Raw genomic sequence first — 22,398 nt, 5'->3', positions numbered from 1 at the left:
AAGCCCATAATTGAAAATGCACAGACAGCAGGCACCAGTGGTTTGTGCCTAGTTACTCAGGAGGCTGAGATCTGAGGATAGAGGTTTGAAGCCAGCTTATGCATGAAAGTTCATGAGACTCTTACTTCCAATTAATCACAGAAAAAGCCAGAAGTGGCCCTGTGGCTCAAGTGGTTGAGTGCTAGCTTTGAGCAAAAGGAGCTCAGGGACAACACCCAGGTTCAGAGTTAAAAAAAAAAAAGAAGATGAAGGAAAGAAAAGGAAATCACAAAGAGGCAGAGCAAGCCTGCACCTTGAATGGCACAGATTTGGAGCCCTGAGGGGATTTGCCTGATAGGTGAGTGGAGAGAGTCACCTTGGTTAGTACCAGGGCTGGCTTTTGGAGATAACAGGGAATTAGAGGTGGCTGTGTGAGCAGGTGTGGGCAGAATCATGGCTGACCAGTAGTGTAGATGGTAGAGGAAGTATTTGTGTCTTAGTTCACTGTCAGAGGTCAGAGATACAAATGAATAGCATTTGGCAGAAAATCTGGTATGCATCACATGCTCCGTAAATTTTTTGTTAAACTGTCGAGTATATCTTACCTTGGATTGTTGCATTATGGCTAGATAAATATTGCAAATTTATTTGTGGAAAGCCACCTTAAATGACATGCGCTCTAGAAAGTGTTGGCAAATATGAATTGAAGGCTGAATATAAGCATGATTCATTAGTGAGTTGGAAAGAACAGGAATGCAGATTAAAATGCATTTCACAACTTAACTACTGTTTCCTGAAACATTTCAGAAAAATAAGGTAGCTCTAAATAGAAACCAATGTTACATAAATCCAATGGTCTAAATGTACATATCCTTATATTTTTCATAACATTACAGTTGAGAGCACTGTTTAAAATGAACAAATGGCTGATAGATTCTAACCATCAAAGGAAAAATTATTTTTATTGTATATGCCTATTTAAAATAGCTATACTGGACAAAATTTTGTAGTCCTTTTGTAATGGAAAAGCAAACGAGAAACAAAATAAACTTGTATCTTACAAGGTAAGTATTTAAAGATTTTTTTCCCCCATAAAAAGGGTAGGTACATCTTTCCATCTTCAGAGTTCTCTACGTTAGAAAACACATGGAGTAATTCAGATATGGTCCCTACCCTCAAGGGGACTATATAAAGACACATGTCTAAGATACTTGAAGTAAGAACAAGAATGAAGTAACTTCAAAGACATTGTTTGAGACCAGTTCTACAAGGTCAGGCACCATGTTGTTTCCATGTAATGAATAGTCTTTTAGTATATTACGGTGACTTAGTGCTAATTTATGGTGGGCATGATAATCTGTTTACACAGCTATTATTTCTTTGAACTAATTTGAAAAAAATCTGTATCAGCATTGATGTTAAATTCTTAACTCTGTGTTCCAAAATATTACCTTGTATTGCCTACTCATAGAGGGTCTAGAGTGGAGGAAAAAGAGTTAGATCCATTTTTCCGATACATTTTTCTAGGACTTGGAAATGCTACTGCCTGGTGAAAGACTTTGATACCTGTACAATAAAAAAAAAATGCTTCTTTCCTTTGATCTTGCATGGAAATGTGCCCATTTGAGTCTTTCTCAAAAATATGGGGGTTGTTAAAATCTAACTGAAGTGTCAATTCAAATGTAGCTTTGAAAGACATGGCATGCAGTCCAAATGTTAGGATACCTGTGAGGCATAACAGTAATAATAAACAATAAAATGAGTGATTAGAAAACTTAGAGAGAAAAAGCTACAGATATTAATGGTTTGACTCATCCAAATGCTTCTCTAAGTTTAAGTACACTTGAACTGACCCCTGAGAAATAGATAGATAGGTTTACCTGAAGACAAGAAACAACCACTCCATATGGTAAATAGAACATGTGTTGTAGAATGTGGCAAAAGTTTACTTACCCCAAGTTTTATTACAATATCTCTCTTATAGTAGAATTTAAATTTAGATTACATGTAGGTATAAACTATCATGTAAAATAACAATGTTTCAAAATAATTTATATTTTGATAGGCTAATTATAGAAATTGAGATGGTTTAATTTGTGAGCTACCAATTTACAGGCAATGTAGTCAGATTTTTCTGTGACTCTAGTGTTGAAATTCTGTGCTTAGAAGTGTAGAAGTTAGAAGTACCTTTTCTTCTGTTTTCATAGGTTTTTAATATATGACCTCTCAGTTTATATTTATGCATCTTTCTGTATCTCCATGTAATTGAAAACTGGGGGAACACAGAAGTTTTAGAAGACATGCAGGTAGCCATGATTGCTATATATCTATATCTGAAATAATGCTGAAGTTTTGAAAAGCCAGTACCAAGGAGGCAGGCTTGATGGGCTGGAAAAAAGTGAGGCAGATTATAATCAAATACCTTTCCTAAAACCAATCTTGCCCTGAACAACCTCCAAGGAACTTTGGATGTTGTTCCAGGTTCAGAGAACAAAATAGAAACAATTGTTGTGATGCAAGTGTTCCAGAATTGCCTTAGATTAGATTAGATGGTCATGAGTGAGGGATGCAGAAAATAAGCAGAATACTTTTCTTTTCTTTTTTTAAACTCAGGGCCTGAGCACTGTCTTTGGCTTCTTTTTGCTCAAGGCTATCACTCTGCCACTTGAGCCACAGTACCACTTCTGGCCATTTTCTATATATATGTGGTGCTGGGGAATCGAACCCAGGGCTTCATGTGTATGAGGCAAGCACTCTTGCCACTAGGCCATATTCCCAGCCCAGCAGAATAGTTTTCTAAGGCTACAAGCCATGAGACTGAGCAAATAAATTATGCTAATGTAGTCTTTTAAGATAAATATGTACAACCCAAGCATATTTTATTTGATGTCATCATTGTGAAGACTGACACTTAATCCAACTTCTAACCACAAAATTATGGCCAGCTTGAAAAGTAGTCAAAAAATTCACAGAAAATGAAATCCAAATTAAGAAACACACACTAGAGGCCTGTCTTCATAATTCATAATTCCATCTCAGGACATCATGCAATTTTGACAGATGGTAGAGAATTCTTTCATTACACCCTTTCATGAAATACTTAATTATTAGCACATTAAATAAACTGCTTTGATTGAAGAGAGTCCAATCTTAAAATAGGTCAAAAATGCAGAGGATTAGAGGATATTATTTACAACTTTTTTTGAAGAAAGGAACTTTGTTTGGAGGTTGCTAGCTTTGCAAGGAGTATATTGGCTGTGTCTTACTCTGCTTTTAATTCCCAGATCATCTCAGCTTTGGACTGAGGAATTAAGTCTGCTCCAGGAAGGAAAATAATCATTTGAATGGGTACAGACCATTATCATGCTTTCTCATTCAAGTCTCCACAAACTACCTGTCTTAAACTCAGTTTCCCGAATGGCTAAATATTCATGTCATAGATTTTTTAAATCTTTTTAAATTATTTTATTTTTTGGCCAGTCCTAGGGCTTGAACTCAGGGCCTGGGCTCTGTCCTTGGATTCTTTGTGCTCAAGGCTAGCACTCTACCACTTAAGCCACAGAGCCACTCCCACCTTTTTCTGAGTAGTTTATTGGAGATAAGAGTGTCATGGACTTTTCTGTCCCAGCTGGCTTCAAACTATGATCCTCAGATCTCAACCTCCTGAGAAGCTAGGATTACAGGCATGAGCCACTGGCACCCGGCATGTCACAGAATTTTTGTACTATTTGAGTGAATATCCTTGGTCTGACTAGTGGTAAACTAAGATCTACCTTGATGTAGTTACATGTACTTCCTGCAATGTGGATGCTCTCAAGATAACTCACAAGTTTTTGGTTCCAGCTGTATCTTTTGACCTTAAAACTTTCATTGGAGAATAAGACCTTCAAATGTCATTAAGAAATGTGGGAACCAAGGTCCTCATCTTCCACTTTAATGTAGAGACTTGCTCTGCACAACTGCGACCATTTAAAAAGATGTCATCTCTGAGAAGAATTTTCTAGCCTCATGACCAATGTATTCTAGGAGGTCTGAAGGTTTACTGGCTCTAGCTTTTAGGTGCCAACTTTACCTTCACTTTCTGTTTTCAGTCTTCAAATTAATTTGTTCTCAAAAATACCTGTGTCTCTGAGTTCAGACCCTGCAGTCTTGTTTTAAAAGATAATGTCTCTGCAGATGTAGGTGCTTGACTGCATTGACTGGGGAAAGAGTCTTAGCAAGTTTGCACTGATTTCTGGCTGTGAACCATTGGGGAAATCAGTGGGCAAGTGTGCCTCAACCACAGTTCATGTTTCTCCTTCCTAGACACTTTAAGTTGTAGCTTCCTTTGCCTGCTAAGTTGTATTTCATAAAATCCTATTTCAAATTCCTTGTCTGTTTTGAGTTACTTCTAATTCTGTCTTGGTAGGGATCAGGGAGGTAAATAGTTTTAGGTCTTTAGAGTAATTTGTGTGTGTAGGAGCTTCAAGTAGCTTCAAGTTGTGGTCATTCTGCTACAGTCATCCTATATTCTATGCATGATTTTAGGCCTTATTCTCTATGTCTGTTTCACCCATGTGTATTAAATGGAATGCCCTTCTTGGAAAATAAAAAATAAGAAAGCAGAGCATGCAGGAGTACAGGACCGTAAAGCCCTGAGGGCTGATATGGAGTTACTTGTTTCTTCTATTTTAGTCTCTGCGCCACTCATGGCGCCATGTTGGTAGAGAACATCTGCAGGCTCAGCCTCTGTGACAACCCAGAAAAGAATTTTCCATTTTCAATGAAAAACAAGTGCTACCATTTTATAGTCTGACTGTGATTTGTAAGTGATCAAGAAACAAAGATTTGTTGGATCTTCCATTTAGGAGACTATAGAGGATTTTCAGAAGTGTAGTCTCTTCAAAAAATTGATCAAACTTCTGAACTTAAATAACATACTAATTAGATTTTTTTTGTAAAATTATGACAAGAAAAAAGGAGAGGCTGGGGATATAGCCTAGTGGCAAGAGTGCCTGCCTCGGATACACGAGGCCCTAGGTTCGATTCCCCAGCACCACATATACAGAAAACGGCCAGAAGCGGCGCTGTGGCTCAAGTGGCGGAGTGCTAGCCTTGAGCCGGAAGAAGCCAGGGACAGTGCTCAGGCCCTGAGTCCAAGGCCCAGGACTGGCCAAAAAAAAAAAAAAAAAGGAGAGTAGTTTTGTAGCTAAAAGGTCTTGGGGAATAAAAGGAATCAAACCAAGCCAGATTTTAGCTGATTAATTTTTGAAGTAATCCTTGGTTTGTTGCTTAAGTTGTTCTCAAACAACTAGCCTCAACTGATCTTTCTGCCTCAGCCTTCTGAGAGCTGGGACTAAAGATAGGTGCCAACATGCCATTCAGCAGTTAGGCTATTTACTGGAAGGACTTCAAAATTATTTAACATACTATTATTGCTTGAGAATCCAGATACTAGAGATGTAAATAATGTTTTTCTAAATCACAGATCTTGTTCCTACCAGGCTGGAACATTACAACAGGAAGTGCTATACCTGGCAGTTTAAAGCATTAATTCAATTGTTTAAGATTGTTAGAAGACTCATAGCCATAAGGCTTTATTGCAAAGAACATGAGGTATTGGGTAACAGTTTCTTCTCGATCTTAGCCATGCTGACCTTCTACATTCCAGTAGAATAATACTAGTTTAATATATAATGATTGATCCTCTTCTTATTCTTTCTGTTTCCTTATCCTTCTTAAGAAGGAGATTCCAGTTTAATTGGCATTATCTTTTAAATCAGAATTTTGCACTCAACCATCTTAAGAAGGACTGGAGTTCCAAAGGCCAATGAATTCGTTTTCATAGGCCACTGATCTGGAACTAGCTAGGTGAAGGGTTAGAATTCACTTAGAGATGATGGGATGAATGCTGATCTTTTTAATAGAAAGAACTTTCTTGCATCAATTTTCTAAAAGGGGGGGGGTACAGTAATGGCATATATTGAAAGTCTCTGTGACTTCTGTTCAGTGTAGAGCCACTGATGGATTTAAAAAGACAACCAACCTCAGGATTTGATATACAGGAACAGTCAAGTTGTTGGAAGTAGAGACTCTGGGGTAAAAATATCTTTTACAGTTTATAAAAAAAAAGATAGGAGAGGAGAGAACTCCCTTTTCATCCCCTTATACATTTATAAATGCCTACTGACTTCTATTCACTGTTCTTGCCCTGGTCTTGGCTTAAATGATTGTGTAACAGTCTCCCCCCACCCAATATTCTTAAAGTAAGCCTTACTATCAATTCTTACTCTTTTGTTCACAAACTTGCCAGACTTTTCGATTGTACACCCAAACTCTTACCCCCTTCTTTACTTTTATTTGCTGAAAGGTTTTGTGAGCCCTTAGTTCTCATTTTTTATATCCTTTCAATATATAGCAGTCTAATTCCTGTTGCTAGTACTTGACTGTACTTCTTAAGGTGGTCAAAATAAAACCTTCTTAGGTCCGAATAAAAGCTGTATTTTGAAACCCTTATCTGAACTGATTTATTTCATTTGACAATGTTGAGCCTATCTTGATCTCTGGAGACATTTTTATTCTTTTGCTATCTATGGCTTCATGCCTTTCTATAATTTTCCCTTAACAGACTATGCTCTAAATCCAAATGCCCCTATTACTCCTGGTTTATTTTTACACTTCCAACTATTATCTATTTCTGATGACTTCCAATTCTACTTCTAGCACCAACTTGTCCCTTGAGCTTCTTACTTGTTATCCAACTGACAGTTCAAGATCATCACCTGGATGTCCTACAGGCATGTCAAATACAACATGTTGAAAGTAGAACTTGTTATGCTTTCCCTAACCTGGTACCTTTCTAGCTTTTCCCTGTCTCAATTGCTCTTTCAGATATCTAGTAAGTCATGGAAGATAGGGAGCATCTTAGATTCTTCCAGCTTGCTCATTCCACAGATAAGGCCTACAGATGATTGATTTTCTTTAAGTAGAGCTTGTATCTGTCCATATCTCTTTTGTACTTGCTTTCTCAGTCTTGATTGACTTGGGCTTTTATTTTCTCTAAAACTCACTTTGGAAGAAACCTAATTTCTTTCCCTGACTCAGTTCATGCTACCAGTCTTCATTCTGAGACTAAAATCCTATTTTTAAACTCTTTCAATAGATCTTTACCACCTACAGGATAAAGTATAAGTTCTTAACATCATTTGATCCTTGTCTCCTTTTTTTCAGTCTCCTTTTATGGTTGATATTTTACAAGCATTGGGATTGTACGGATTCTATGAGAAGAGCAGATTACTTCAGAGCTTTGTGTTGTGCCATGGAATGGGAGTGCTCTACCTTCTGTCATCTTCCTGTTACATGGACTAGGGCCTGTTCATTCTTCAACAGTCAACATGAGTTTTTCAAAGGGAGCTTCACTCAATCTTTAGAGTTAGATGTCTCTTCATATACCACCATACCACCTCACATGCTGTGTCATAATATGGGGTTTTATGCTTTACCAATTTATAGAAATGTCTTGAAGACAGAATATGTTTTATGTCTTATTTATTCATTCATTCATTCATTCATTTTTTTGCCAGTCCTGAGGCTTAAACTCTGGGTGTAGATGCTGTCCTTGGGCCCCTTATGCTCAAGGCTAGCACTCTACCCCTTGAGTCACAGAGCATTTCCAGCTTTTTCTGTGATTAACTGAAGATAAGAGTCTTATGGACTTTCCCCGCCCAGGCTGGCTTTGAACTGCATCCCTCAGATCTCAGCTTCCTGAGGAGCTAGGATTGCAGGAGCCACATGTACCTGGCAATACTTTTTTATTTTTGGTCACTACTGCTTAACTCACAAACAAGATTAAAAAAAAGAATAAATAAAGTTGAGGTTATTGGAACAGACTATAGAGGGAAGACTTGGAAGAATATTTAGTAAATAAATAGGATTTGATATTTGTCTGGGTGGGTTGTTATGGGGCTGAACAGGGATAAGTATGAGTCAAGGATTGCTTAATTAGCAAATGGCAGTGCAAACTAGAGGAATGTAGATTAAACATAATATTAATTATTCTTCTTGAAGTGCTTATGGGAATTCCATAAAGTGTTCTAACTCACTTTACAGATGTACTGTAAAATGTTTACATGGAGTGGATACTAAAAAACATGTGTTAAGTGAATTCTTATTGATACTTTTTTAAAAAATAGCCTTATTATTTTTAACACCAACTGAACTCTAGAATATTTAGTATCAGCTTAAATATATCCACTTCATTTGCCCTAAAAAAGTAATTGCTTCAGGTTTCTCCTTAGGCAGATCAACTTTAAAAGTTTTTTTTGTGTGTGTGTGTGTGTGTGTTTGTGTGTGTTTGTGTGTGTGTGTGTATGTGTGTATGTTGCTAGGGAATCAAGCTCAGAATTTTGTGCCTGCTAGGAAAGTACTCTATCATTGAGCTATGTTCTCAGTTCAAAGAATTATTTTGTTGTCATTGTTTAGTTAGTAAACTTTTTTAAAGTTTAAAAAGCAAAAGAGAAAAACAATATTTGTAGGTCAAATAATATTTGCTTATTTAAGATTAAATGACAGAATATAAGATGGATTACATAAATAATGGATCATTGAAATATTTCTTTTTCCTTTCCATTGTGCCAGAATCAAAGGAAACTTGCTGGTGTTAGTGCTGGGTCATGATGGCAGATGTTCTTTGTTGAATATATTCTATAATGGCTGTACAACTGAATAGAATTAATTAATCACTCAGCAACTGTTTGTGGATTTGCCTCTTCTGCAACTCAGTTTGGGCTGATAATAGGTCTGAATGGTTTCCAGGTTTTTGCTTGTTTGCAGTAGATGCTTGTCATGTAACGTAAGTCTCTATCCAAAACCTCTGGGGCAAAAGCTACCTGGATCCTCTTTGCTGTCATGAGTAAACACTGGGAAAACAAAATTCCATTCCCACCCATAAGGAAAAGCAGCTGCTTTTCTATCCCACAGAAACTTTTAGCCAGCATTGATATACCTCTTTGCGAAACTGTTTATAGATCCTTGGTGACAACATATTGTCTTTTGGTAATTAGCAGATAAAAGTGACACTTCAAGGCCTTTAATCTAACCTACAGCAACAAGATCTCACTGAAACAGGTTTGCTATGTCTATGATAGAATTCTGACCAAAAAGAAAAGAAGAAATGTCAATGGCTCATTTTACTTAACATAATCATTCTTCTCACGGATCTACAACTCTATTATGAGGAAGACATAATTGAACACCAGAAGACACAAATTCTAATGGTTCTAAGGAACTTGTTCCTCATTCTGGTTATTATTTTATGGTAACTTTTCCACTAAACACATGAGATGAGCACAGAATTATTTTTAACAGAATATCTGTTCTTCAATAGGTCGTGAATATGATCAATAATAATTTTTTCTGACTTGCTATATTCCTCAACAAACTATCCTTTATGAAGAGTTTTAGTGTGTGTGTGTGTGTGTGTGTGTGTGTGTGTGTGTGTTAAACATATTTGGAAGTCAGAATCTCTCACTTGATAAGTAAATGACCATAGCATTGCTCTACCAGTTGACATAAGCCCTTTTTGTTTGTAGTTATTTTTTTTTTCATGGTCCCTTGCTTTTTGCCCAGTCTAGCCTGGGACGGTAACGCTCCTACCTATTTGCTAGGATGCAGTCTATCTAACTTTTTGCCTAAACTGTCCTGGAGCCACAATCCTCCCAATTTATGCCTCTCAAGCAGGTTAAATTACAAATATAAAACAACACACTGGACTTTTTTCTTTTGGTAGTATTGGAGTTTGAACTCAGGGCCTTGTGCTTGCTAGTGAAGCACTCTCCCTGGAGCCGTGCCTTCAGCCCTGTTAGACCATTTGATTATTTTCAATAAGTAAACAGTGACTTAAGATGTCAAAGTATTGTAAAGCATCAGAATCAATATCAGAAACTTCCTGAGGTACAAATGAAACAGTATGTCATTGGTGAAGCAACTGTTATTCTTGTGCAATGAGTAGGGTTTGACACTTTATGATGAAGTGACTCAATTAGCAAAGAGGATCTTATCAACTCTCTATTTTAACTAGAAGAGCAATGTTCTGGAAGCAGATTTCAGTTTAACCACCCTAACTTTACAATGGATTCCATTACTCACAAGTCAACAGAGATAATCCCAGGAAGACCTAAGAAGCTTGCCATTCAGGCAGAGTTTACAAGAAGCAATTTGTTCATAGTTTCAACACACACAAAAAATGTCCAAATCAAGTAAGTGTCATAATGCCACCTGACATTATTTTGCAAATTAAGAATTGTTTTCACTAGAGATAATTATAAATCAATATGCTAATGTTGGTGGTTCAAAGACTTTTTTTTGTGGTTTGCAAATGATGATTCATATTGACTGGTTGGTATTGTGGCAGGAGATGTGTGTCATGCACCCATTTGGGAAGAACATTTTCTGTTTTTAATTCCGGACATGCTGGAAATCATTGGAGGACATTTCCTTTTTAGACTTCCAGAGTACAAAAGCCGAACAAGAAAAGCAGACACGTCCCCCATCCCAAATTCTAATTGAAGACATATTACATAAATATAAATAAATACAGCTTTTCTAAAAGAGGCACAAATAAAAAGCACCCAATCTGTATGCTGTCCTTCAAGTCCCCATTTTTTGGATGCGTTTGGCCACCATAGGCTTGCTGCTTACGTGAGCACATGTTCCTGGGTTGGCTCAGATGCAAGTTTATTGTTTCTTTCTCTTCCATGCTAATGAAAAGAAGTATTGACTTTTTGCAAACAGGTCATGTGCTCTGCAGGAGGTATATTTTCTTGTGGAAGAAATTAGTACATGCACAGTATCTTACAGCTTAAAAATCTGTTTTGTAGCAGCCCAGCCAAGTTTCAAGCTGCTAGATCAAAACTGACAATGTCATGTTCTCTGCTGCGGCTGCTGGCTCTCATTTCTTGGAGATACAGTCCCATTGGTCACGTGGAAGGGAAATGGGAACCCATCAGCAAATAAAAACATAGATGTAATGCATTGCTAATAACTTCTGGGGTGTTTATGAGAATCTGGGGGCCAAGATGAAATCTGACAGTCAAGGTAAAGACCGAAAACTGGATCAGAAGTAAAAATTATTTGAAATGAATGGGCTCTGCTTTATAAAGGGAGTCAAGAACCAATGCAACAGCAATACTTACAAAACTATATGCTGTAAACCAACTGTACAACCAAAGAGGAGGTTGGGGAGGCAGGAAGTTGGGGAAAAATGAGGGAGGAGGTAACAAGTTTGATAAGAAATGTACTCACTGCCTTACCTATGAAACTGTAACCCCTCTGTACATCACTTTGACAATAAATAAATCAATTAAAAAATAAAATGAGCCAAGACAAAAAAATGAGTGAATATCAGACAGGATGGCAAACTGAGGTACTCTTTATCTTAGGGCCAGCAGAACCTTCTGAGATCTGGACTCAAGTAACAGTTGTCAAAGAGTCTCTGATTTCAGGCAATTTCTGAACAGTTTAGGAAGGTATTGCAAAGATGTGGACAAAGCCAATTTTTGCTAATCCTTGGTTCATCAAAGAAATAGAGCAATGAAGCAAGAGAGAGAGAGAGAGAGAGACAGAGAGAGAGAGAGACAGAGAAGTTTTTTTTACATGAGTCTTCCCAATAACTCTAGATTCGTTTCAAGGTATGGCAAGAATGTGAAAGCAAGAGCAAGAGCAAGAGAGATGGCTTCATTGGGAATTAAATGTGTTTCCAGTAAAGAAATGATGCGTACGTGTTTCTGTAAACCAAGTGTGAGCAATGCAGTACAACAAGCCTAGTGACAATTTGAATATTTTCCAAGAGGATGCCTGGAGGGGCAGTGTGACCTCCAGCAGAGTGATGGACATTTGGTCACTAAGGAGCCAGAAAGGAAATCCAGCTGCACAAGTGCATTGCCTCTATCAGGAAAACTATAGCCCACAGGTCCCATTGGGAGGTCTTTTCAAGTTCACAAAAGCACTCTTATAAGAGAAAGAAGTAATATGCTATACCCAGTAAGCATATGTCTGGGTTATGCTGACTTGTATTTTATCAGTCAAACTTATTGCTTAATTATTGATTATAAATAAAACTATTATTATCTTTGGAGAAGCAAAAAATGCTCAAATCACAGGCTTATCTGTTATACATTGGCTACCTCTTTTATTGGTATAGCCCATTGAATAAACTTGATTTTCAAGTGGAAGACATTTGGCATCTTTTCTGATGAGCTTTCTTGCAGGAAGGAAGGATTGAAGTCTTTAAGAGAGGGTACCTTTCTCCACTCTCCCTTCTTCTGCCAATGATGTAAGTTTCAAGTGTCTACACACTGATTTATTAATATCTCCATTTTTCATACCTAAAGTTTCATACCTAAAGTATATGCCTTGGCTGACTGATAATGAGCATGTAATTTAATCTCTTAACATCATTTTCTGTGCAAAATAAGGGAGATTGGCAATTAAAGGTATAATAAATGCTATCTGAAACACAATCAAAAGCTGTGAGAAGCAAGGCCAGAAGACAAACCTCATGGAAATGGCACCCACAGTTGCCCTGCAGAAACTCTTTGTATCGTCCCATTGTGAGAGTGAAGGTGTCAACCACTTCATAGCCATAGTTTCTTGAAGCTTCCAGAATAACCAAGTTTTCTTTCCATAGGTTTTGTACTTCACTCTGTTTTGTAAAGCAAAGGGCAAAGGTTTATTAACAAGGGCTACCTCATGATTCAATAATTCAAACATAAATCATAAATGTCAGCTTTTCAAGAGAGATTGGGCATATTGTAAGATGAAAATTTTCCTGTGCATGTCTTACATGCAGAGATATTTTTAATACTTAAACTCAAAAAATTAGGGTTGACATTCATGTATGCATCAAAAAGCAACGCATACATATCTATCTATAGGGGCATGTTATTTTGAACTTTCCATGAAAGATAGTTAAGTTTATTGTCCATGATAAACATTTAAAATTCTCATTCTCAAAACCCAGCATTTGCGATATCACAACAGGAATATAAAGATAAGTGAATCACAGCTCCTGTTCTGAAGATACACCATTATAGTAGGAAGACAGATATATAAAGTGTGTGTCATTTTATTAGAGGAATATATGCCAGGTTCTACATGGACAGGAGAAGCTCTATCAGAAACAAAGGGACAGAAGGTCCATGAGCTTCAATAGGGATTCTGGAACAGTGTAAAGTTTGTCGAGTGTTTAATCTGTGTTGAGACAAATTTACTGTCTTATTTAACTACGGCTCAGATTTCTCCAATTCCTTTCATTTATGAATATCCAAGGGAGGAAAAGGCAATGACACTACCTCAAAGATTTTTTTCTTTTAAAGCAAGCATCTTCAGAAAGACCACTTTTTAAAACCACTTTTTCACGGACATTGGCAATTTCATCTGTGGTTTCAGTATGAATGAGGAAAAAGTCAAAACTTTTAAAGGCATTATAAAATGTTGATGTGCTAAAGAGAGGCTTCAAGCCCAACCTCCCTCACATGTATGTCAGTTTGTTTATTTCGAATAACTTGGAATGCTTTTCTTCTTGCATGAATTCTTCATTATCTATAACACACTATGGCTATTGTCTCCTTCCCTACAGTAATAATTGTAATTGATTTGAAATCATAATCCAGAATTATATGATAACTTTTGATTTTTATGAAGGTTGCTAATTATTACACATAGCCTTTGGATCATTTTCCACAATGAATCTCTTCTAAGGAGAGAAAACATGTAATCCACATAGTCTAGGGAAAAAATCGGCTCACCTTGGTTAATACATGCACTCCGTCCACTGGCAGGTGAAAGCCAATGCCCAAAGTTTTGATGATCACTAGGATATGGAGTAAATTTTCCCTGAATGAAAGAATCACAATTCTAAAATTACAAACTTAAAGCTAATAAACATTTTTCTGGTGTTAATTGCAGATACAAATACAATAAACTTTTTTGGAATATGAAAATCTGCATAATGAGTTAAGTTCTCATTTTATACATTTGATATATACTAAGTATTTTTGTGGATAGAGTTTTATGTGGTAGTAGCCATGTTATTATTAGTTTAATAATATTAATTTGGGATTTGGAGACAAGAGCTTGACCTCAAACTCTTCATCGTCCTGCCTCACCATCCCAAATGCTGGGATTACAGATGTGTACTACCACATCTGGATAGAGGTCATGTTTAAATTTGGATGCCAAAAAAAAACCTTTATTGTGTTTGAATTTGAAATGAGTATAAAGTACTTTATATACAAGACTAAGGGTACAGAAATTTAAAAAGCAGCAAAAGGGAACAAACCAAAGAAAAAAAGGAAAGAAGAAAAAGAATGGCAAACTGTAAAATAAAAAAAACACCCCTTACATCCATATCACTTCAATAAGCATCGTTTTATATGATTATATATACATAGCTATTGAGCCCTCGTGATCCTAAGAATATCCACTTCTGTTCTCACTGTGTGAATGTTTAGAATGCTGTTGAATTAATCATGTCCAGGTGTAACTATTCGTCTTTTACTATCCATTAGGTTTACTTGTAGATTTATAGTTACATTCTTATTATTACAAATGAGGGAACCCATGCCTATGTTTTGATTTCTGTACCCTTTTTCTTGTATATAAGTTTATCTGATTTGGGGAGGGGAAGGGAAAGCATGGAAATGGTGAGAGGTGGGACAAAAGATCAACCAATTCAGCAGTGATACTACACACTATGTTGGGAATGAACTATATCCAACTTGGGGGAGGAGAAGTGGGAGTAGAAGAGCTGGGAGACAATAAGGGAGGAGGTGACACAGTTAAAAAGAAAATGTACTCATTACCTGCCTTAAGTAACTGGAACCTTTCTCTACATCGCCTTTACAATAACTTTTCTTTGGTTGTTTTTTGTTTTTGTTTTTGTTTTTTTGCCAGTCCTCGGGCTTGAACTCAGGGCTTGAGCACTGTCCCTGGCTTCTTTTTGCTTAAGGCTAGCACTCTGTCACTTGAGCCACAGCGCCACTTCTGGCTTTTTCTATATATGTGGTGCTGAGGAATCGAAACCAGGGCTTCATGTATACGAGATGAGCACTTTACCACGAGGCGATATCCCCAGCCCCTTTACAATAACTTTTGAAAGGAAAAAAAAAAAACTCTTTTAAATTAGACTTTGAGTTCTTAATTTTAAAATACAAAGTTGTCCTTAGTCTTATCAATAGTGCCTTTTACTAAAAATAACAAAACACTAGTGGCAAGTTTTGCTGCAGAAATTTACCTCTTTAAAACCCTGTGAATAATTTCCAGGTGATGGGAATTAAGCCACTGAACACCACCAACAACCAATACCGTCTGGCCAGTATTCTCTAAGGGACGTGATCTGAAATCCAGAAAGAAAAACAACACATGTTGCTTTAAAACAGATGGTAAACATTTTAACTGCATTGCCTCACATTTCAGTGAACCATGTCTGGCTTCCTGATCACAGGGCCTCTTGTCATTTGCAAGTCGTTTTCAGCCACATTAGTGGCTATCTAAGCTTTTCAGCACATTTGATATACAGTGAACAATTATGGCTGCTAGTAGGAAACATCAGTACCTTGTGGCAGTTTGCCATTCATAATAGTTCCATTGTACCTTTGCAAGAGACGCTCAAGTGCTTTCTCAAATGTTGGTCTCATTGAGGGGCTTATCCAAAACTGGGGATAGTAGGAGTAACTGACCCAAGTCTTCCCGCCATTGACATTGGGGTACAGTTTAGTGCCATGCACCTTCTGCCATTCCTGTAGTGTTTCATTGAGTCTTTCAATCAGATAGTACATGATTCCTCTATTAGTTGAATCACCAATAAAAAGAATCTGTAAAGTAAAGAAAACATATTTGTTCCAAATCTGATGTTGGCCTACCATATGATGTAGACTAAAAGAGTTAAAAATTATTTTAGCTATGGCGATTATTTTCAAAAATAACATTTTCTAAGCTCAGTAAAAATATATGCCTAACTAAAAAATTACACATCATAAAATTACATGTCTAATTGAAGGACAGCCTTTCAAACATAGAAATGTCACTCATGATCATGATTCCCTCTAAGCCTATTCATTTTCCTCCCTTCTCTATTGATAATAAAAACATCATCTATCCATCCACTAATGTGTGAATTTTTTAATATTTTCAGTTTCTTTCTCTGTTACATTCATTGCATTCTCATCCAATCAGCTAATGAGCTTTATACCTTTAAAGAAGGAAATGAGATTTTTCAGTTCTCTAGGTGTTTTTTTTAACATCTGTTATCACTGTGTAGAAATTATACACAATAATAAACATTACTACACTCTCACGGAGATATATGATATGATTTTTATCATATTCATCACCCTCATTTCTTCCTTCTACAGGTCTCCTTCCTTGTCCCAAGAGTCTCCTTCCTTGCATCCATGATTTTAAAAAAATCTATCAACCTATGTTTCATAAATGTGAAGACTAAGAGTCCACAGAGTGGCTGCTCAGAGGTCATGCCATCCCTTGGAAAAAGTATCAAAGGAGTAGATTTATTTTCTGAGCAGCATTTCATATCCTAGGTTGTGTATCCCAGTGCTACTGCTCTAACAAGCTCACCTCGTTCCCACTCCTGCTAGCACACCCTTACCTCAGTTTCCCACTGCCTCAAAGCTGTATTGTGGTAATACACCCCTGGATCTTGCTTTCCATACTGTGGCTGCTATCAACGTTAGCCAAGACACAGCATTAAGCAATCATTTCACATGTCCTATTTGCATGCTCCAAAACTGCATGGGTCCCTCCATTCCTATAGGATAGCCTGAACTATTTAGATCCAGCTAACCTTTACTGAATTTTTATTGCCTATCATTCTGTACATTCTCAGTGTAGACTTCCACAGATAAGCAATTTGAGACTCAAGAAGATTGAAGTCATAAATCTTGTAAATGGTTAACACGGGACTCAAACGCGGGTCCTTTACTGTAAGTGCAGGGTCAATAGCCCATCCTCTCAAAGCAACATGACAGATTCCTACTTTTTCATCACACATGATTTGCACTCAACAACATCTGTTTTTCCTTGTGTTAATCCATCTGCTGGGAATGTTCCTCCCTCTGCAATCCTCCCTGTCAACCCCAGATGTGACATGAATGGCACTTCTATAAATGGTCTCCTCCAGTGCCTTCAGCCAGGGTTACCTTCTCTGTCCTTTGTTGCCATTGCATTTTAATTTTCTTATAGATTCTTATCAAACTCTGCATGAAATTATGTCTGTGTCCTTTCCCCCCCCCTCACATCTTTTCAGGAAATATTTGAGATCAGGGTCATTTATGAATCTTAATTTCCCTCACTGTATCATGCATAGGATTAAAAATATAGAACAAATTGGAAGTAAAGGAGATTTTTGCCATAAACAATCGCTTTGACTGATCAGGATAAGAATTCATTCATTTTTTTTTTGTTTCTTTGAGATTTTTTTTTCCATTAGTCACGCATACAATTTATTCTAATTTGAATAGGAGGCATGATCTTCATCTCTCAGATATTTCTCTCTGTGTCTGTCCACAGTGAAATAAGAATTAAAGAATTTACGAATTATAAGAATTTACGAAGCTTCCTCTTTTTTTTCAGTAAGTGTACAAAAGTAGCTGTGTGATAAAATAAATCCAGAAAGCTTCATTTGTCTTCAGATCCAATACTGTTGCCACAAACATGGCTGAACAGAATAACATGTCAAGACCTAGAATGGCCTGTTCAGTCATGTTCCTCTTGGGGCAATAAGATTCCACCACAATAAAATAATTTTTGAACTGGGCACCAGTAGTTCATGACTGTAATCCTAGATAACCGAGAGGCTGAAATCTGAGGACTGCAGTTAAAGCCAGCCCAGGCATGAAAGTCCATGAGATTCTTTCCTCCACTTAACTAGCAAAATCCACGGAAGTGGAGCTGTGGCTCAAGTGGTAGAGAGCCAGTCTTGAGTGTAAAATCTAAGGGACACTGCCCAACCGGTGAGTCCAAGACCCAATATTTGCAAAAAGATGATAATAGTACTGTTTAAAAATAAATTAAATTTATTCTTTCTAGATTTGAACTATAACTGCACAGTCTTCTGAAATTTTTTAGATTTTGAACCACCAAGAAAACAATATCCATGTCTGTAATAGTCTGCTAGGACTGTCCTAACACAGTACCTAACACAGACCAAATGGCTTTTGGCATATAAATTTATTTTCAAATATTTCTGAAGGCTAGAAATAAATAAAAGGGCTTAACAGGGCTGTTTTTCCCCCTGAAAACCTCTTTGGCTTGTAGATGGCTGATTCTCTCTCTGTCTCTCTCTCTCTGTCTCTGCCTCTGTCTGTGTGTGTGTCTGTCTGTCTCTGTCTCTCTGTCTCTCTCTCTCCTGTCTTTCCATGGGACTTCCTGTCTTTGTCCTAATCTCTTCTTTAAAGTGACTGTGGTCATATTAGATTAAGTACCCCTCAGATTATATGACTTTGTTTTATCTTATTCATCCCTTCAAAGGACTTATCTCTAAACTTTTTGAGTTACTGGAGGTTAGAAATTCAGCGTAAATACTTGGTGGGAATGATACCATTCAGCCTGTTGTACCACGAAAGGACCTTTGATATTTAGCTTTTAAACTCCATTTTTTTCCTTTTTATTTTCTTGGAGTATTTTTTCAGCATCAAGATGCAATCGTTCTTGGACAGCTAGTATGATAGTAGGTGTCATAAGTACTAAATGTGTGTATAATGTGTTATAGGCAAAGACATTAAGATTGAGAAAGTTAAATATTATTGCATACTACTGAGGGAAAAGCAACAAGAACAGCATGTCTAGATTTCCAGACCTTTCTGTGTGGTTGTATATGAGGAGGCAACCTATTAAAGCATGTCAGAAACAAGGCAGCCCTGTTTCCGAATTCCTCTGCACTGATGTTAATTAACTAGGTAGTATTTTAGATAAATGATGTTTATATTTCCTCATGTGTAACATAGAGAAAACAGCAACAGCACCTCAGAGGACTTCAGTGAGACTTCCAATACTTAATCCTGCCACACATCACACAGCAAATGAGAGCCGGCCTTAAGAAACGGAAAGGCAAACAGCCTTGACTGCTTCCTTAGTACCTCATAAGGTGCTTTAAATTAATTAGCTCATTCAGAGAACATGTTAGAGAAGGTAGGAACTATTTAAGTCACAGTAGTCTCTCTCCTGCCCTACTTAGCCTGCTCCCATTGAGCCCAGCAAGACTTCTTGTAGTGTTGCTGTAGAAACCAGAGTTCTGGATGGAGGAATAGGAGGCAGATTGCCATCCTGAGCAAATGCTCACAGAACACCCTCTGAGAACAGGTCTCTGGCATCTCCACCAGTGATGAGTATCTAGCGAGTGCTGCATAGATACAGAGGGAAGTACTCCCACCATCACTGGCAGAACAAGCTTTCCTAAACTGGAGATATGTTGATAGCATTTTCCAATGCCTCTACATATTTGTCAAGACACAGCTCTGTGAACAGCATTTTTAAGAGGGTTGTTTTATTCCAAAGCCTTTCTAGTTATGAAAGATGGAAAGATAAAGTATAACTAACATAAAAATGCAGTTGTGACTTTTTTTTTAAAAAGAAACTGATATTTCTGTGCATGAAGCAGTTTTCGTGAGAGGTGAATTGGTATTCCTGACAAAAAAGATACATAACTCGAAAATGCAAGCTTTTAGAAGTGCCTACAACACAAACAGTATTATGAATTGAAGTGTGATTCTGCTCATTCACATGACTCAAATTCAGATCTGTGTCTTCCAAATTACTCATATTTACTGAATTTTGAAAAAAAAGCAAATGGGAAATTATTTGTTTCAAAGAATCATTTCTATTCTAAAATGCCTAAGTTATCACACCCTAGTACTTATAACTGTCCATATAACTGAAAAATAACTCTCCCTTTCCCCTGAGAATCACTGCTTTAAACTAGCCTACACAGACACTCGTTGGTATAAGCTACCAAAAAGAAATGTGTAGCAATTAACTACAAATGCCTATGAAACATTTATAAAAACAATATACTCTAGTAGTAATATAACACTATCAAAACTAGTTTTTCTTGCTACCAAAGTCACAAAGATTTTAAAAGCCCAAGGACACTATGAATTCTGGAAACAAATCCAGACACGCACTAAGTATAAGAGTGGCTTTCTTTCTTTTCACTTTTCTCTTTTCTTTTGTTAGACTTTTGAATACTTTTGCCTGGCATAAAAGTAGGTTTTCATTGGATAAATTGATGAATTAAAACTTTCACTGCCACTTTATAGATTGGAAGTATGTTTTTATGGAAGTCCACTTCTAGAAAATAGTTAAAGCTACTTATAAAAATACATTTTAAATTAAAATAAATTGGAAGTGGCATAAATGTTCCCAAACAAATGGTTGATTATATACCCTTCATCTTTTACTAATGAATTTGGAATATGAACATTATAATAGGGAAGATTTCATGACAACAATCAGAATATAAGTTATGTTGGTATTTTTGGAAATGTAAGATATGTGCAGAAAACACCCTGAAAGATAATCGTCATTTAAATAGTAGTGTCATGGGAATATTTGCTTTCTTTTTTAATAAAAAGGACATTGGTTGGCTTTTTCTGTTAAAATGAAGAAAATCACCAGTTGCAAATACAATAAGTTTATTTTGCTTAAGCTGTTTTGAAAATTAGCCAAGTGAGGTGACTCATGCCTATAATCCTATCTACTAAAATAAAATTCATCATTAATCAGCTTAATAAACCATTTCACTTTATGGAGAACAACATTTTAAGATTTAAATTAAACATTCAACAGGTAACGATGATTCTATTTTGGATGACTATAGCAATTTCCTAATTCTAAAGGTTAATTTTTTTTCTATTATGCAACATTTCTCTTGTGGTTTTGTGATGGTTTCAGGTGAGCCTGACCTCTGGAAAGGAGCACAAACATCTGTGCTATGGACATGTCATGAGAGATTGCATCTCAGCTGGAGGCAAAGATGTGTTTATAAGAATGTTCCTCTACGTGCAGTTTGACTAGTAGGTAGAGTCTTGGGCTCCTCCCCAACCCCACAATTTTATTTCACACCACTACAAGATCATTATGACATCATCACAGTTCCTCTAAATATACTGGGGGCACATTGCCCACTAGGTTCTATCAAAACTTGGAGCTTGCTTATTTATTTATTAACAAGAGACTTACTTTTAAACTCCAGGTTTAAACTTCAACTATTTCTAATTTCATACATGTTTTCTCCACACCATAGTTTCTGTATTAGGTGGGACAGACTAAATGCTTTTGCAAATAGACGTGAAAAATATAGAGTGGCTCAGATAAAAATGAACTTTATCTATCTCTTAAAAAAATTGTCCATTTGATCCTACGTAGATGTATATGTGGAGGTAAACACAGGGATTTCCTTCAGAGGCCCAGGATGATTCAACAGTGTGCTCCTAACATGTTAGGAGGTGCAGAAGGAAGTGCAAGGAAGGAAAAGAGAGCTAACAGAACCTTCTCTGAAAACCATTCTTGGAAGTTGGGCCCACCACAGCAGATCCCACTTTATTGGTTAGAGCTCAGCTACATGACCATACACTTCAAGTTAGTTCAGCTGTGTTCTAGTCAGAAGAATTGAGTTTGATGAACATGTGAACATTTCTCTTGCATGCTGAGTCTTTTGGTGGGAAAACTGACTCTTCAATTCATATCATTCCACTTGTGAATTAGCATAGGTGGGGAATACATGAAAGGCTAGATTTATAATCTTCATGACACACATGACAACTTCCCAGGGAAGATGGTTCTCTGTGACAATGAGTAAGAGGAGCTATTCACTGGTGAAGACACAACCAAGACCTGGGGGAACTTTGGGTTTCAATGTACAATGAAAAGATTTTTATTCTATTTTATTTGATTCTGAATGAAGAGACATAACAATTCTTAGTCTTGTGAATATTTAAATCCATCACAGTTTTCTATAGTCATCAAAAGTAGCTGGGACACTGTTAGCAAACTGAATTTGAACAGAGAAGAAAAGGAAAGCCTTAATGGTTATCTGGGTTGAATCAATGTAGAAATAGTAAACTGGGAAAAGAGTTTATTATTTTTAAAATATTTTTATTTTTCCTCTTTCATTGCATCTATCCTTAATGTTTGAAGAAGTGGATTTTTTTTTCGCTCCAATGACATGCACATAGATTTTAACACTCAGCCTAGCTCAGACAAACCCTCAGAAACATCTAAGTGGGGAACTTAGATAGGAGTACAATAAAAGCTCATCTGCACATTAATCCAGGTAACACTCATCTAAGGTGAGCTTTCCCACTGGTAGAACGAAAGAAAACAAAAGTGAGCTGAGAGTGAGTGCTATTCATCACGGCTAGCTCAGCA

General features: G+C 36.8%; 1 protein-coding gene across 3 annotated transcripts in view; it reads right to left on the bottom strand.

Moving 5' to 3' along the window:
* Positions 1-22,398, bottom strand: part of Cped1 (cadherin like and PC-esterase domain containing 1) — a 242,350-nt gene that overhangs the window by 6,512 nt on the left and 213,440 nt on the right. For all 3 annotated transcript variants that reach the window (XM_048340123.1, XM_048340125.1, XM_048340124.1), the window contains 4 exons: positions 15,610-15,830; positions 15,251-15,352; positions 13,764-13,851; positions 12,512-12,658 (listed from right to left, as the gene is read on the bottom strand). In XM_048340123.1, coding sequence (XP_048196080.1) covers positions 12,512-12,658; positions 13,764-13,851; positions 15,251-15,352; positions 15,610-15,830 — 558 coding nt within the window. The remainder of the gene's footprint in view (positions 1-12,511; positions 12,659-13,763; positions 13,852-15,250; positions 15,353-15,609; positions 15,831-22,398) is intronic.

Source organism: Perognathus longimembris, chromosome 2 (genome assembly GCF_023159225.1).
Source record: "Perognathus longimembris pacificus isolate PPM17 chromosome 2, ASM2315922v1, whole genome shotgun sequence".
Taxonomy (NCBI): domain Eukaryota; kingdom Metazoa; phylum Chordata; class Mammalia; order Rodentia; family Heteromyidae; genus Perognathus; species Perognathus longimembris.
The sequence above is the reverse complement of the archived record's forward strand: the minus strand, read 5'-3'. Positions and strand labels throughout refer to the sequence as shown.